The sequence below is a fragment of the Chenopodium album genome, chromosome 4, assembly GCF_948465745.1.
Source record: "Chenopodium album chromosome 4, dcCheAlbu1.1, whole genome shotgun sequence".
NCBI classification, from domain to species: domain Eukaryota; kingdom Viridiplantae; phylum Streptophyta; class Magnoliopsida; order Caryophyllales; family Amaranthaceae; genus Chenopodium; species Chenopodium album.
The window spans coordinates 59,725,874-59,744,096 of NC_137837.1; the positions used below are offsets into that span (position 1 = coordinate 59,725,874).

Below are 18,223 nucleotides of genomic sequence, written 5' to 3' on the forward strand. Positions count from 1 at the left end.
ATAGCTAGAGGAGTGGGGGCCTAAATTATATCTCGGCTTCCCACTAATTTATTGTAGGTTGTATGACTTTTGTTTTTGAGATAATAATAATAATAATAATAGTAATAGTAATAGTAATAATGTTGAAATCTGCTATGCTCGGCTTTGCTGACCCCTGCTCTTCTCTGCCTGAAGCTCAAAAGAATAGGGCCCTGTATACTTACTCCATTGTCCACCCTCCTTCCTCCCCGTCTATAAGATAGTCCCAAACTTAAAACCAGAATCATTCTATTCATCACTTTTTGGATCCCTAAAAAGTAGAGAGAATCATCAATCCCTCTAATATTATCCCCCTTTCTTTTCCATTTCAGCTAATAAACAAACCCGCTCATTTTGACACATTCAAAAAAGTAACATCCATCCTTCTTCCCTCCTTTTCTTTTCTTCACCAAACCAATTCAAAAGCAAAAGCACCTCTTAAAAAGTGATCACACTCACATTCATAAAGCACAAAAAGCTAAAGATAACCACATTAAGAAATCCCAAACTACACATACATACACAAATAACACTATGCCTTCGTTATCAAGTTCAATTATATATATAAATTTACTACTCGTGTTCGAGTTCTTTACACTTTTAAGGTGTAGTAATATCATACCAGAACTCTTTAATTTATGTGTGCAAGCTAGCTATCAAGTATGTCGTCGACGTCGTCGGAGATTGTTTTAGCTGAACCAATTCAAGAGACGTATCATGAAATTGATGAGAGGGATATTCCAAGTACAAGTAGTGGAATTAGAAGTAGTAGTAGGAGTTTTACAAGATCAATTACTTATGGAGATGATGATTATGATAATTATGTGCCTAAACCCTTTGAAAGTGAGAAGTTGCCTCTTTCTTTGGCTCCTGATATTCGACGATTTCTTCGTGTTGCTAATCAGATTGAAACCCAAGAACCTCGTGTTGCTTATCTCTGTATGTTAATTTTTGTTTTTCTTGTATTTTGGTTCAATTTTGTTGATTTTCTTTTAATTTTTCGGGTATTTTTTTTTTATTTATTTATATTTATTTTTTGTTGTGTAACACAAATTGGTTGTACTTTGTCTCTAAAATTTCCTTCTTGTTTAAAAATTAATTGTTTAGAAAAAAAAAAATCATTACTAGAAATTTTTATTAGAGCGAGGGAGTAACAATTTGATAGCATGATGTAATTGGGTAGCTATGTATTGAATTTAATTATTTTAATTGGAGCTTAGCATTCATTATTGGAACCTCAAAAATATGAATTAATTGGTTACTAGTGTACTACCATAATATAAATTCCGTACAATGTTAAAGTAAAATACTATGTTGGTATAAGATGTTATGAATATACTAGTATGATTGAGAAATTTTCTAATTCTCTCAAAATTTTTCTTCTTTTTGGAGCTCTTGAGAAATTTATACGGAGTATGTTGATTTGTTTGGAAAAAAATAAGCATGTAAATATGAAGCTAAAATTATGTTTCATAAAATTGGCTAGAAATTGCATTTGATTTTTACGCTACCCAATGCATTATTTTGACCATCAATATGTTCAGTTATGTACTCCGTCTTATTATTTTTTTTGAAAAGTTAGTATATGAATAGTGTAAAAGTCAAAGTGTTGTGACTACAAAAAAAACAATGGACGAAACAGATATGTCATTCTAGAAGTGTTATACATGCCCCAATCCGGCTTGGACTATTGGAATGATGTTGTGGATGATACTGCATTCCTTAGTTATTGCAGCAGTAGGAAAGTTTTGAATGTAATTGTAAGTTGTAACTGTATGCTGAAAAAGAGGGTGAGTAATAGTTTTGGTGATTGATATGATGCTGGTTGCTAAGTTTTCTAAGGTGATTTTATTGTTTGTGCTAAACTGCTTACAGAACTCTTACACTGTATTCTTGTTTTGTGCAGGTCGTTTCCATGCTTTTGAGAGAGCACATAACAAGGACAAAAAATCTAAAGGGCGTGGTGTTCGGCAGTTCAAAACTGCATTACTTCAGCGCCTTGAGCAGGTAAAATAATTTCTTGTACTCCAATTTTAATAGAATTCCTGCTATATTATCATATACTATATCATTGCTACTGTAAGTCTGTAAGGCTAATTGGTTTATAATTTTGGTACAGCTATTGTAGTATCACTCATTTAGTCTAAACCACAATTTTCTATCTAAAAATTTCTGTCTGTTGCCTTATGATTGTTCCATGCTATATCCCTTTGTTGCCTGCTCTGTGCCACTTCCCTTGAGTAGTTGAGTAGGCTTTAGTACATACATGTTTATATACTTGATGCCTATAATTTATCGAACTTGCATTGATGGTAATTGGTAATTAATACGTGTAATAGTAAAATGCATACTCTAATCATTTGGATGAGACATCCAGCTGTTTCAAATGTTCCTAACTTAGTTGTTATGCTCTTCAAAAAATAGGATATGGAAGATAGTATTGCAAGGCGGAAAGAGAAGAGTGATATACGTGAGCTTAGACGCGTTTTTAATGGATATCAAGATTATATCAATAGACACACTGGAACTGAGGAATTCATTAACAAGTAAGATTTACAATTACCATTTTCAAAATAATGTTTTTTCTTTGACAAACTGAGTAATAGGTGATTACTATTAGGTTAACATTATGGATTTGTAGGTTTTGAATCTAATATTTTGCAGGGATAAGTTTACAAATGCACGGGCCATTGCTTCTGTTCTATATGAAGTATTAGTTGCAGTTACAAGAGCAACTGGTCATCAGGTTTTATCTTTTCTCTGTCATTTTGATTCGATTCATCACCAGCAATTTCAGAAATATTGATAACAGCATTCTTATTGCTCTTTTACCCATCTTTCCCAACAGGTTCATGGTGATAGAGGCTCAATTGATCATGTCACGTACAATATTTTGCCATTGGGTAATGATGGTGTTCATCTACCGATCATGGTACTCCCTGAGGTGTGTTATTGCGGAACAATTCTCTAGATAATGCTACATCCACATAATTCTTGTTTTCATCTTTTTGATGGTTTTTTATGAGCTGTGCTGTGCTAGCTATTCTTTAGGACTCTTGAGATATATTAGTTGAACTTTTTTGGTAACAGAACAGAAAGTTTACTGCAGATCAAGGTTGCTGTAGCAGCTGTACGCAATATTCGTGGTTTACCATTCATGGATGAGTTCAAAAAGAACAAATCTCCCAGGGCTACTTATGACATATTTGACTGGCTTGGATTTATCTTTGGGTTTCAGGTCCTTTATATACTCTTTACTGACTAGTGTAATAACCTACCGGAGGGCTTTCGTTGACTCCATATCTGAATAATTTCAAATTCTACTTAAACCAGAAAGGAAATGTTGCCAACCAGCGGGAGCATTTAATTCTACTTCTTGCCAACACCCACATCCGGCAGAGCCACAAGCTAGCATCAGTGTTGCAGGTAAATTTTTTGGCTTAACTTCTCCTTCTCTGAGGTAACAATTTTCAACTGTTCACCATTATGATCAATATCTTGTCTATTTTATGAAGTTTTCTGATGGAGCATTGGATGGACTAATGAGAAAATTCTTCAAAAATTATACTAAGTGGTGCAAGTTTTTAGGCAAAAAAAGCAACATTCGGTGAGTGAATACCAATGAGCATTTTGTTATGCATAATATTTTTGTGCATGGTTCTAAAGGGAATGACTTATATGTGCAGGTTACCCTATGTGAAACAGGAAGCTCAACAATATAAACTGTTGTATATAGCACTTTATCTTCTAATTTGGGGAGAAGCTGCAAACTTGCGATTGATGCCAGAATGTCTTTGCTATATATATCACCATGTAAGATGAAAAAGATCACAATACTTTTTTGAATGAGTTATCATGTATGTTTGTTGTTGTTAAGACTGCAGTTTTCCTATGTCCCTAATATCACTTCTCTCTCTCGCTCTCTTAACCCCTTTCTCCGGTGTAAGGAAAAATATCAGCTCAGCTTTATTATAAAAAAACACTCTTGGTTGTATCAGTATTAATATATCTAGTGGGGGAATTTACTATGTCTAAATTGCATATAAGAGTCAGCACCAATTTGGAGAATCAACACCAGCATGCAGAGTTAATTCTCTTTACTTGCAGCTATGCCTTTTATTTAAATTTGCAATAAGAGGAAAGTCTCACAAAATAGGGTCTATTAGCTGTATCATTTTATTTATACTCTTTCCTTGCTGAAAGATTTAAAGAAACTTGTGATAGTCGTGTTTGATGTTCTTCATGGGTATCGAGTGTATAAGGCATATATGCTCTGAAATGTCCAGTGTTGAATTCTTATTAATCATGTTACTCATCTTTTGAAATTTTTATTTCTCGTTCAGATGGCGTACGAGCTGCATAGTATGTTGACTGATGCTGTTAGCTTGATGACATGGGAGAAGGTCATGCCAGTATACGGAGGAGAGGACGAGGCTTTTCTAAATAAAGTTGTTGGACCAATTTACAATGTTATATCTAAGGTGAGGTCCTCAGACATATATTCTTTCTTTGCTGGTTTCAATCTTTGAATCTTAAACTCATCCTAATTGCATACATATGTATCAAGGAAGCTGAGAAAAGCAATAGTGGGACTGCTGATCATTCTAAATGGAGAAACTATGATGACCTGAACGAGTACTTCTGGTTAGATTGAGAGTTTCCTATACCTGCTTGCATTTTTTTTTTTTTTTTTTTTTTTTTTTTTTTTTTTTTTTTGTGTGTGTGAAAAAAAATTAAATTTCATAGGCCTTAAATTTTTGTGATTATGCAGGTCACCGGATTGTTTTTCAATAGGTTGGCCAATGCGTACAGATGATAATGATTTTCATAATTTTTTCTTTGTGAAGAAGTCTGCTAATGATCAAAAAAAGAAAAAGAAATTTCATGATGATCAAAGTAAGGGAAACATCTTTGTTCGCTTTAAGAAGTTTATAGGAAAGAGCGAGGTCAAGGATGAGGAAGAAGGAGTAAGCCATCTCCTATACACTTGCTAGCTCTTTCCATTGCTTAGATGCATTTTTTTTTTAGTTGATGACTATTTTTTAATTGAAATTCTTTTTCCTTTTTCTGTGTACTGTTATAATGTTTTTTTTTGACACAAAGTACTGTTATAATGTTGACTATGATCTAAATATTAATTGAATATTGAGTATGATCTCTGTTGGCTTTGGCCACAAATTATTTTACTCTTTTTCCTTTTCTATCAATTTCGTTATTTTGAGTTTTTGACAGAAGAAAGGCAGTTTGATTAGAAGCAAAAGTAATAATCAAGAAATATTGTATAGCTCATTACTTCATTAGAGAAGATTGCCTTTCATCTCAAAAAAAAAAAAAAAAAAAAAAAAAAAAAAAAAAAAAAAAAAAAAAAAAAAAAAAGTGGAAAAAGAAAGAAAGAAGCTTGCCTCTCTCTAATTAGCTATATGATGAAAATGTTCAAATTGAGTTCCTAAGTTGACAAGCCAAGATTTCACTGCCGTTATCACCTAAATTTTGGAGCAAAGATTATAAAGTAGAGATTGGGAAAATTGATTGATATTGGAGTCAGCTCCCAACTAGTTGCTTTTTGATGTGTATAATTGCAAAGGTTAATTTCTTACATGGAGTTCTACAATCATTTGTTAGATAATAACTGGTGCTTCTCTAAAGAACAAGATGCAACTTCTGATAATTCTGTGACATTGCTAGCACTAGCAGCAGCATTCGCTTGCTAGATGCTTTTGGATAATCTCGGCTGATGGATCTAGGGATCTTGCTCCTTTTACTTTCATAACATTTATCTGTTGATCGGTTTGTGATCTTTCCACTGAATCATACATCTTCGAGGATAAAGGTTTAGGAAAGGGGAGTGTTTTTTGCTGATAACTACCCCTCAAGTCCAAGTGATTCTGGTTGTGCTGAAGTGAAACTTGGAAATTTTATGCTGTTGAGATTTCACAAACTAGAATATTCTTAGAAAATGAATTATGAAGGATAGCAGAGAAATAAAATATATTGTAATTCCTCCTTTTTATGAATTTTTAGAAGACCACAATCATTTACTTCAATTGTAACCACCTCCCAATTATGTACACCATTCTTGAGAATCAAGAAATTTGGTGGTATGCTGATATATATTTCTTTTGTAAAGAGAGTTTTTCTTTGTTTTCGGTTTTATTCATCTAATCGTTTACAATGTAATTTACATCAAATTTGAAGCTTGGTATTGGTATCAGGTTACTATGCCTTCTAAATTCTATGTCCTTTTCTTGGGTTGGGTAGTCTGGATTCGGTAATGCTCAACATGAGAAAAATATAAGCTGAGCTTAAATGTGTGGATTCTTTATGTTTCTTTGCAAAACGTATTTTATACCAACATTATCTGTTTGATTAAGGCTTACTTTTTGGTGGTTTGGCTTATTTGTCAGGAAATCCTGCAAATAATTAGTCTAAGAGGAGGACAATCAAAATCTTTTATAATTGTTATAGTCTGTTTCCCATGGCAGATTCTGGAGACTGAAGACGAGACTGAAGACAAGGACAGTCAAAAGAAATGGCTGGGGAAAACAAATTTTGTTGAGATTCGTTCTTTTTTGCAGATATTTAGAAGTTTTGATCGAATGTGGAGCTTCTTAATATTAGCCCTTCAGGTAGGATGACAAGTCAACTGACCTTTAATGTGTTATATGATGTTTATATCAATAACTGAATTCCTTGTTCCTTTTCAGGCACTAATTATTATTGCATGTCATGATGTTAGCTCTCCTCTTCAGTTGATTGAGACAACAATACTTGAGGATTTAAGTAGCATCTTCATTACATCTGCAGGACTCAAAGTTGTACAAGGTACAGTGTTTCTTAGGAATTTTTAACTTAAATTCTGCACTTAAAATACTGTTTGATATTCTAAATGATGGCAAGGAAGTATCTTGATGACTGTTTATGATAGATAAAGAAACAAGTAAAAAAATTGAGGATGAACTTATTAATTGGTGTCCACATTTCATTGAAGATCAAAGACCTTGCATTCATCAAAAGATACAAGATCCACTTTGTGGTATCACTTTATGAGTCCTGTTACAATCAACTGAAGTTACTCTCAATTCAAAAATTCAATTTTATTTTCTTTCGAAAGAGTTATTCACGTCATGATTTGCGTATTAAGCAAGAAAACGACTTTCTAGTTTCTATAAATGATGGTCATTTTCCTCTACTTTCCCACTATGATCATAAATTACATCAATTTCTGCGTGTCAACATTATTTCAATGATACTTTAATCCTTAACAAAATATTCTGTAAAATTTTGTAGTTTTTAGGCCATAAAGTGCAGAATAATAGAACAGGGATGTGGTTTCTTGAATTTATAAGAAGATTGGGGCAACACTCAACTGGATTGTGATTTGTGGAGTGGGGTGATTGGAGAGTTTCTAACTTTCTATGGATCCTTAGTACTTTTTAACTGAGATAAAGGTTTTGGATCAATACAAACATTATTTTTCAAGAAATTAATTTCAAGCCTTTGGTTCGGTCATATCTGATTGCTCAACTAGGAAATAATTTACCTGACAGTCTACACTATAATTTTAACGTACCTAAAAGTATAACTTAGCTACAATATTACAAAGAGGAAACTTTTTCTCTGTACACAATTGTAGAAGTACCCTTTAAAATCTGGCGTTGCAAGACATTCAGTTGAATCTGGGATTCCTTACAAACCTGCTACATACTTTCTCTAGTATTTTTTGTTAAACTTTTGCAACATGTCCCATGGCACGCACTTTGAGGAAAGATCAGAGAATGTAAACGGAAAACCTTATCAGTATAATGTATACACCTAATACCCTTACTCTTCCCTCCTATCAGCGTTTAAATCATTTTGTTAAATTATTCCGTTTACCTACTTTCGTCATTTCAGTAAAGTGTGTGACATAAGGCTATGTTGGAAGTTAATGAAAACAGAGGATGTATGTAATTAAACATTAGAGTATAGAGAAGGAAAAAACAACTAAGAAAATATGTTTCTTCATTTTTTTTCCTGTTAATGTTTACACTGCTTCTCAGCAATAAGCCCTTAAATTTTGCATCGGATTACTCTCTTTCATTTTCTTGGGGGATTGAGGGGATTTTAGCCACTAACAGATTTAATTTGTACTTGTAATTCAAGACGGCATGATTGATTGTTGAGTTCTGAGAGATGAGTTAGAAAATGACTGATTTTCAAAGATTGATCTACTTTTATGCTGTTAAATGTTAACTAAAGTTCTAGCATATTTGCAGCAATTTTTGCTGATATATGAGCTGCTGAAACTTAACATATCAATATAATATTATCAACTATTTATTTTGTAGCTATTCTTGAGATTGCATTTACATGGAAAGCTAGGACAACAATGGATGCCAAACGGATCTGGAAATATGTTTTCAGGCTAATTATTGCCTTAATATGGGCAATAATTCTTCCAGTGTACTACGTGCACACGAGAAGGAAATATACTTGTTACTCCATCCGACCTGGGACCTTGCTAGGAAAGTGGTGTTATTCATCATACATGATGGCGGTTGCTATTTACCTTATTGGTAATGCAGTTGACGTGATCCTTTTCTTTGTTCCCGCAATTGGTAGATATATTGAGACCTCAAATAACAAGATCTGCACCTATCTATCTTGGTGGACACAGGTACGTGGATAATAGCTCTGAATATATTGCATATTTGCATGATATAAATATGTCCTATTTTTTATATCATGGAAGACCCCTTTGAACTAGTAAGAATCAATAGTTGCCAAAGATTATATTCGAAAGTCTTACTTTGGTATATATATGTCAAAATAAGTCCCTAATTTTACTACTACTGGTTGCATGTAGTTTAATTTTTCTACACAAGAACGGTTATCAATTTTTTTACAATAGGTAGTCTGTGATAATTCAAGCCAAAATTCTGATTCTATTATCTATGTAGTGTTTCATATATACTAAAAAGTCTACACTCTACAACGTACCCTTATTTGACTGCATTGGTGTACATGAAATAATACTAGATAGAGTTCAAAACATGTTCATGTTTTGAGTTGCATCAAAAGATGCTATTCTGAATAAATCATCTGAAACCTATTTCATTAATTGATTTTATGCTGTCTTCTTCCTTCACCGTTATATACTTGGATGGACTGTTTTGTGAACGGCCCCTTCAGATAACAGACCAATGATTTTGATGATATGTTGTGTGAACTTAGATTAAATATGTTAAAGTGAGTACAATAATGCATGCTTAAGGTAGTTTTCTCATTTCAGACATTATATCAGTTCATGTTCTGACAATTTCTTTATGTGACGTAGCCTAGATTATTTGTTGGACGTGGGATGCAAGAAGATCAAGTTTCCTCATTCAAGTACTTATTCTTATTGCTTTACCTCACTTTTTTTTGCCTTTTTTTCCTTGCATCATCATGTTATATATTGAGATATGCCTCACTTATAATTTGCTAGGTATATGTTATTCTGGGTGCTGCTACTACTGAGCAAACTGTCTTTCAGTTATTATTTTGAGGTGAGTACATGTCCTAATGTTTTTTCTCTTTCCTATGTCATGACCATACAAGTTTAATCACTCTTTTAAGATAACCTTATTGCCGATGTTTCTCAGAAGAAAAAAAAAAAGTTAACTTTATTGCCTATGGGTTTTGCAGATAAAGCCACTTATAGAACCAACCAGACAAATGATGCGAGTCGGCTCACATAGATATCAAAGGCGTGAGCTATTTCCTCATGGTAAACCTTTTTCCCCTCTTAATAGTAGACTTTTGTTTGGTTGCTTAGGAACTAATTACATGACTTCATACTGGTTCAGTCAAGAGTAATGCAGGTGTACTTGTTGCTGTTTGGGCTCCTATTCTTTTGGTAAGTTTATTTGAATCATGGATGTAATTACATTCATCATTGCCTAACTAAATAATGGTTAATTGTATTAACTAATACTACTTCATGTTTCAGCTATGTTGACGTGTAATGCTACTAATTAGAATGCTATACTTTAGTCTAAAACTATTATCAGTGTCACTTACCGGTCATTATCATTCAGTCAATATATTTCTACCTAATGCATATTGTTCATTGTAACAGTGATTTTTAGTTAAACAATGAGGAAAGGAATTAAAGTAGACATAAACATTCCCTTCTATCCCTCCCTCTCCCCCCTCTCTCATATAACAAAGTCGCAATAGTAACAATTTGAATTTGATGTATTCATGTTTAAGTTGATGGATGAAAGATAAGAAACTCTTCTACGAGATAATTTGTATGTTAGTACTTCTATAGCAGACAAGGAGCATGCAGAATTTTTTTGTCGAGACTCGAGAAAGTCCTGCAAGGATTTTCTTTGAAATATGGTTTTTTATCTTTCACGCCAACTTTCTTTTTCATCCCTTGCTTTCTTTATTGCTTGGGGAAAGGAAAGAGCATGAGATTTTTGTTTATCAACTCTTTTTGTTTTGGCAAAAAGTTGACAAGTTCATTAATTGTTGAATAATCTCCTGCATTCCAACCAAAACTTGTCGATTGAAGGTGATTGTGTGATTATTTATCGATTGCTCCTGCATCATTGTGGCTGTCAATCTTTTGAAAAACATTTGTTCAGCAAAAATGATCAAGCCTCTTGATTTCCAAAAGATTCTTGTCATTTGTGCATTGATAACATGAGTTTGCATGCTGTTTTAGGTAGTAGAAGAACAGTGATATTGTAGGCTTATAAAAACAATTTGTTTTTCTCATCTTTTGCCTTTCAGGTATATTTTATGGACACACAGATCTGGTATTCTGTTTTCTGCGCACTTTTTGGTGGCATTTATGGAATTCTGCATCACCTTGGTGAAGTATGTCTGTATTTATTTTCTATCTCCCCCCTCGCTTCTTCTTCTAAGCTATGCTATGTTATCTTAGTCTTTCTTATACTGTACTTACAGATACGGACACTAGGAATGTTACGAAGTAGATTTCAGTTGCTGCCTTCAGCATTTAATGCTCGCCTGATTCCACCAAATTTAAAAAATGATAGAGGCAGAATAAGCAAAGGGTTCTTTACTCAACTAAAAAAGGTATTATTTTGCAAGTTAGTCACCTGAAATTAGTAAATTGGACAATTTTTGGATGCCTCTTTACAATTGTAACAAATCCTTTCATAGGCATCTGGAGACAAAAAGAGTGATTTAGCAAAGTTTGTTACAATGTGGAACCAAATAATCCTCAGTTTCCGACAAGAGGACTTGATAAACAACAGGTAAGTAGTATTTGATAAGAGATCGAATACATAAGCATTCCTTAGAAAAATTCTTATGTGGTTTTTCTGTTTCCAGAGAGAGGGATTTGATGATTATGCCCTTGTCAGCAGAAATATTATCCGGCCATGTTCGTTGGCCTGTCTTCCTTTTGACAAATGAAGTAAGATGTGTCAAATAACATTTCTAAGAACTTTTGCTATGATCTTTTTATGAGGCTTACAATGTCAATTCGCATCTATTCGATCAGTTCTCAACGGCATTGAGCATTGCTAAGGAATTTGATGGGAAAGATGAAGATCTAATTCAAAGGATAGGAAGAGGTAGCCTAATGTACTTTGCGGTGAAAGAGTGCTACAAGTCATTGAAGTATATTTTTGGAATCATTGCTGCTGGGGAATTGGAGAAGAGGTAGGGGACAGGAATTATTACTCATCATTCCTCTCAACTATTTCCCATATCAATGTGCTAAAATTCCTTTATTTCTCTTCCGGGTTATGGTTTCTCCTTACGGAAATCTCTGGCTTTTCAGAATTGTTTCAGGTATTATATCTGAAATCGACGAAAGCATTCAAAGCTCTACCCTGCTTGAAAAGATTCAATTGAGTGAACTACCAGCTCTACATGCTAAATGTGTAGAATTGGTTGAGCTATTGGTAACGTTTTAAAAATTAAAGATATTTGGTTTCCCTTTTTCTTTCATCCAAATTTTAGTCAGATGGTTAATTGATTATGTTGCTCAGGTCAAAGGGAATGAGCTTTATCATGTTGTAGGAGATGTGGCTCGTCATGATGAAGTAGTAGGTGCTCTATATGTTCAAGTAGTGAAAGTACTCCAAGACATATTTGAACTTGTGACCAATGAAATGATGATAAATGGTTCCAGGTTTGTTTTCATTATTCAATTAATTTTGTTTAGTTATAAACTTATTGTTAAGACTCAATATGAAATGTGTGCAGAACTTTGGATACGCTCCATTCTTCTGATCAAAATGTTGAAGATTCAGCATTCTTCTCTAGGGAGATTCAACCAGAAATATTTGCATCGAAGGACTCTATTCATTTCCCATTGGCTAATGATGGGGCGCTTCATGACAAAGTAATTTTGATATAACTTCACTGTCTAAGTTATGCTGAATATTTCATAAAACCTTCTAATCCATTAATATCCTAAAGACATATTGAATATCCATGAACTATTTTCTTGTCACAAGAACATCAATTTGTTTACAAATACTGATACATAGTGGGATATAGGCTTAAGGAAATTGCTGTTTTAATTGTCTTCATTTGATATTTTGTGATCTTAAAACTGTACAAGAAAGCAGCGTGTATTATTCATCCCTGAACTAACATTGACTGTAAACAGATAAAACGCTTTCTCCTGCTGCTTACAGTCAAAGACAAAGCTATGGATGTTCCTGCAAACTTGGATGCTCGGAGGCGCATCTCTTTCTTTGCCACTTCTCTCTCTATGAATATGCCTGCTGCACCTAAAGTGCGAAATATGCTATCATTCAGGTCAGCATTTTATCTTATATGTGCTGTAGTCATCTTTTGCAGTAGACGCGTATGTTCTTATGTATGAGATCTCCTGGTCATAAAGCAGAGGTCTTTTTGTTGCAGTGTGTTGACCCCACATTACATGGAAGAAGTCAAGTTTTCTATGAAAGAACTTTTATCGAGCCAAGAACAAGTATCAATCATATTCTATATGAGAAAGATATATCCAGGTTTTTTTTTTTTTTTTTGTAGTATCATAGTTCTTTTCTTCACAGCTTGTAACTGTTTGTAAAGATTTGCCTCATGACAAATTGACAATGCTACTTTACACTTTCAGATCAGTGGAAAAATTTCTTAGAACGCGTGGATTGTGAAGATTTAAATGATTTGATGGAAAAAGACAAAGAGGCTGAGCTTAGGGATTGGGCTTCATTCCGGGGTCAGACTTTAAGCAGAACAGGTAGAGGAAGCACAATGCTATTATGCATTGATATTCTATTCTAATACCAGTTTCAAATATATGTTTAGTTCCTTTTTAACTTCTATTTTCATTTTCTTTGATGCTAACAGTCAGAGGAATGATGTACTACAAAAAAGCCCTGAAATTACAAGCATTTCTTGACATGGCAGAGGATAAAGGTTCATTCGACTGAGAATTAGGATTTAACTTAATGATCTAGCTTCTGACATGATATATGAAGGGCTTTTTTGCCCCTTGTGAAAATTCATCAGTTAACTAATGAATGCATTGATTATGCAGATATTCTTCAAGGTTATGATGCCATAGAGAAGGGGAATGAGAGTCTCTCTGCTCATCTGGATGCATTATCAGACATGAAATTTACATATGTTGTTACATGGCAAATGTACGGTACATGTAAAAGAGATGGTGATCCGCGTGCACAGGACATGCTTGATCTGATGACTAGGTAATTATTAAGAGTGAGTACTATCATTGCTTCCCTTCAAAATTGAAACCTTAGTTGAATGAAATTAATATGGCGACTACTGGATCAAATGATCAATAACGACAGGTACCCAGCTTTACGTGTTGCTTATGTTGAAGAGACAGAAGAAACAATTGCAGATGAGTCTGAAAAGGCTAAGGTTTATTCGTCTGTGCTAGTGAAAGGCGGAATCAATGGTCATGACCAGGTAAAGGACAGTGAAAATTGTTGGAATCTTAAGGGTTGCAATATGAGAAAATGGCCTTAGAGAGTTCTTACAGAAGAAAGGAAAATCAAAGAAAACTTCCCTCTGGACCAACCAATGTTAATCACATGTTCTGTACTTTTTTTTAAACATTAATATTAGGTTTCCATATGTAAAACAGAATTATATGCGTAATAGTTGTGATGATACTCAGACTTATAAACTCATTGTATAGATTAACATGAAATTCTGATCTTTACAACCTTTATGGCAGAGCATTTCTCATTATAAATTCTATAACTTTAAGCAATATAGTTCTCATTCTGATACAATTTGACAGGAGGTGTATCGTATAAAGCTTCCCGGTCCGCCTAATATAGGTGAAGGAAAACCAGAAAACCAAAACCATGCAATAATTTTTACACGTGGTGAAGCCCTCCAGACAATAGATATGAATCAAGTATGTGTGCTACTAGGTAACGGTGTAAAAGATTCATTACAATTTTTTTTGTCTTTCTCACATTGTATGTACTCTCAGGATAACTATTTGGAAGAAGCTTACAAAATGAGAAACATACTGCAAGAATTTTTTGAAGACCGAGGACGCCGGGCTCCCACTATAGTCGGTTTGAGAGAACATGTATTTACTGGAAGGTCAGTTTATATGAACTCATTGATGTGAATGTTGTTGGCTATGCTTGAATGTCATAATCGAGTATGAGTTCAAATCTTACATGGACATTCTAAATTTGAATATGTGGGTCACGGTTGCAAGAATCTACAAACTGTTATTTTTCTTTATCTTATCTAATATTGTGTCTTGTACACTTTATTTTCATGTTCCAAATGAACTCCCTGGATGTGAGAAAAAGCTGATATCTTGCTACCCAAAAAAAAAAGTCTCTTTGATTCATCTAGCTTATAGTAGTCAGCGTATCAATGTGTCGCTCTTGATATGCTATTAACTTTATAAATTATAATAATTATTATTATTATTATTATAAGCTACACTAATGAGTGTTATTACCTGTGACTCAGTGTTTCTACCCTAGCATGGTTCATGTCATACCAAGAGACAAGCTTTGTGACCATTGGCCAGAGAATATTAGCTAATCCTCTCAGGTAAACTTTTGGTTATTACCACATGTTTTATTTATTATAAAAATGTTTGATACAATGCACCATGGATGAATTCATTTCTGCCCATTTGAACAAGTGCATGTCAACAATTCTCATTTTCTACTTGGTAGTTTGAGATATGCTTTGTGTTTTCTATAACCAATCTTCTGACCATTAGATGAATCAGCATGATTATCAAATTTGAATCACTTTTTCTACTCCACTTTTCCTGCACAGGGTACGGTTTCATTATGGTCATCCAGATATATTTGATAGGATATTTCACTTAACACGAGGAGGTATCAGCAAAGCATCAAAAACAATAAACCTAAGCGAGGATGTTTTTGCAGGTAGAAATCTGTAGCCATCTTTATTTTTGTTAACATGTTGTGTAATTTGTATGGTGAGGCACCTATTTATGTGCAGGATTCAACTCTGTACTGTGGCGTGGATATGTGACTTATCAGGAATATATCCAAGTGGGAAAGGGTCGTGATGTAGGGCTAATCCAGATATCAAAATTTGAAGCGAAAGTAGCTAATGGAAATAGTGAACAGACGCTAACCCGTGACATTTATCGTCTTGGGCAGCAATTTGACTTCTTCCGGATGTTATCATGTTATTACACAACCATTGGATTCTATTTCAGTAACCTGGTATGTTTTTCTAGTGGCGTTTCTGACTTTCTGCTTGCGTTCCCTCCCTAGGGCTCTATTTGTATATTGTTACTTTCTATAAGATTTCATTCTGTAGATCTTTTTCATTCTACAACTAAAATCTCTATTATCCTACATCTCCTTTCAACACTTTCTGCTTTTCTTGCATGCTGTTATATCCTTATTATCCTACTGTCAAACATTTCTTGCATGTTGTATTGCTGTTATTTCCTTATTATGCTACTTTCAAACAATATGTTACATTGTTATGCTTGTTAACATGCATGTTTATTACTACCTTGGTTTTTAAATCACATTCATGTATCAATTTCTTTAATTGCTTTATTTCTTTCAGCATTTATCTCAAGTCTTCATTACTTCATACTAACTATAATTATACTGTCGAAACCTTTCAGGTATCAGTTATTTCAATTTATGTGTTCCTCTATGGGCAGTTGTACCTTGTTCTCAGTGGACTGCAAAAAGTACTCATAATTGAAGCTCGAGTCCATAACGTACAGTCCTTAGAAACTGCTCTGGCTTCACAGTCATTTATACAACTAGGACTCTTGACTGGGCTACCTATGGTTATGGAGATTGCATTGGAGAGAGGGTTTTACACTGCTCTAAAAGATTTTGTCCTTATGCAGCTGCAGCTTGCTTCTGTATTCTTCACCTTTTCTTGTGGAGCAAAATCTCACTATTATGGCCGAACAATTCTCCATGGTGGTGCCAAATATATTCCTACAGGTCGCAAAGTTGTGATATTTCATGCCACCTTCTCAGAAAACTACAGATTGTATTCAAGAAGCCACTTTGTAAAAGGGTTTGAGCTGCTGCTACTGCTGACTGTTTATGATCTGTATCGGAAATCCTATCAAAGCAGCATGGCATATGTTTTGATCACCTATGCAATCTGGTTCTTGTCGCTGACATGGTTGTTTGCTCCATTTCTGTTCAATCCATCTGGCTTTGACTGGCCTATAATTGTAGATGACTGGAGAGATTGGAATAAGTGGATACGGCAGCAAGGTGGTATAGGAATCCCACCTGATAAGAGTTGGCAGTCCTGGTGGGATGATGAGCAGGAGCATATTCGCCGTTCCAGATGGAGTTCTAGGATCATTGAAATAATTCTTTCACTAAGGTTTTTCGTGTATCAATATGGTCTGGTCTACCAATTAGACATTTCCAAAAACAGCAGCAATTTTATTGTGTACGTGCTCTCATGGGTTGTCATAGGTGTGATTTTTCTATTGGTCAAGGTAAATTTTATAATTATCTTTTTCACACATTTTTTTTCATAAATTGATAATAATTAGTATACAATCATTGACAATCCTATGGAGAAAAACCAGATTGGATTGCTATTATAACGTATCAGAAGTCTTTAGGAAACCCTCCATACATGTGAACTGATCCTGTTAGTAATGAGAGTGCCCACGTAATACATTGATGCAGCTCCCTTAACAGTTCTTATAGAAATTTGAATTTTAATATTGTCAACTTGCAGTTCAATCTAATGAGCTGTGATGGTAAGGGAACTCTAATGGCTCATCCAATGTTATGCTGATATTATAATTCCTGGGAATTTTTCCCATTTTGAAAACGTCTTATAATTGTATTGTCACCAAGTTTGAACTAAATAATCTGAACTTCTGTATCTTTTTCATTGAATTATGCTTTATCTACAATGACTTTAACTACTGATAGCTAAATTAGATTTGGATTAATTCTCATTGGGATATTTATTTGTTGTACAGATAGTGAATGTGGGAAGGCAGTGGCTCAGTGCTAATCATCAGTTTTTGTTCAGACTATTCAAAGCATGCCTTTTCTTGGCTGTTATATCTACTATTATCACGCTTTCGCTCTTATGCAATCTGTCTATCATGGACTTGATTGTGTGCTGCCTGGCTTTTCTTCCCACTGGATGGGGATTGATATTGGTAAGCTAGTCAGAGACATTTTTTTTCCTTTTCTATATTCCTGTAATTCTGTAATCAGGAGTGTAAAACAAACCTTTACTTCTAATACTACAATTTTTTTTTCTTCAGATTGCACAAGCTCTAAGGCCACTGATAGAGAACACTGGAATCTGGGACTTCGCTCAGGTTTTTGCTCGATGGTATGATTTTGGTATGGGTGTGGTCCTTTTTGCTCCCATCGCCTCATTTTCTTGGCTTCCGATTATTTCAGCCTTTCAAACTCGGTTTCTTTTCAATGAAGCCTACAACAGGAGGTTACATATTCTACCTATTCTTCAAGGCCAAGGAAAAAAGAAGTGCACTTAGGTTGCTCATTCTTCTCTATGTATAGTCAAACCATATTAACAAAACCTTAGGTAGATGTAAAAATAACATAGGCATATTTTTTCAGAACCAATATAGGAATTTTATTGTGTAGCTAGAGAACAAATAAAATTTGAAATGATATACAGATTACCAGTAATACCAGTATTTAAGGAAAACTATTGCAACAAGTTGTCCCTCGAAATTTGAATTGCTAGTAAAATTAATCTGAGA

At 34.2% G+C, this 18,223-nt stretch overlaps 1 protein-coding gene across 1 annotated transcript; it reads left to right on the plus strand.

Moving 5' to 3' along the window:
* Positions 1–449: 449 nt before the first annotated feature.
* LOC145629158 (putative callose synthase 8) lies at positions 450–18,216 on the plus strand. The gene is made up of 41 exons (XM_081681697.1): positions 450–957; positions 1,925–2,025; positions 2,443–2,564; positions 2,683–2,764; positions 2,867–2,962; positions 3,128–3,256; positions 3,352–3,444; positions 3,534–3,625; positions 3,705–3,831; positions 4,362–4,499; positions 4,586–4,662; positions 4,790–4,985; positions 6,501–6,644; positions 6,723–6,840; positions 8,346–8,674; positions 9,335–9,387; positions 9,485–9,545; positions 9,685–9,766; positions 9,846–9,895; positions 10,780–10,866; positions 10,957–11,088; positions 11,176–11,270; positions 11,347–11,431; positions 11,519–11,679; positions 11,801–11,924; positions 12,012–12,154; positions 12,229–12,367; positions 12,638–12,789; positions 12,895–13,001; positions 13,109–13,231; positions 13,342–13,410; positions 13,532–13,700; positions 13,806–13,926; positions 14,264–14,383; positions 14,462–14,577; positions 14,962–15,045; positions 15,280–15,392; positions 15,469–15,698; positions 16,115–16,963; positions 17,462–17,647; positions 17,756–18,216. The coding sequence occupies exons 1-41, from the start codon at positions 681–683 to the stop codon at positions 17,990–17,992; spliced, it is 6,009 nt and encodes a 2,002-aa protein (XP_081537823.1). The 5' UTR covers positions 450–680; the 3' UTR covers positions 17,993–18,216.
* Positions 18,217–18,223: the final 7 nt, after the last annotated feature.

Bases quoted from the DNA above. Each gene is read 5' to 3' on its own strand.
- LOC145629158 (XM_081681697.1), top strand. From the start codon at position 681: ATGTCGTCGACGTCGTCGGAGATTGTTTTAGCTGAACCAATTCAAGAG. The intron at 12,368-12,637 runs GTAATTTTGATA...GACTGTAAACAG, and splicing joins ATGGGGCGCTTCATGACAAA to ATAAAACGCTTTCTCCTGCT. The intron at 14,384-14,461 runs GTATGTGTGCTA...ATGTACTCTCAG, and splicing joins AGACAATAGATATGAATCAA to GATAACTATTTGGAAGAAGC.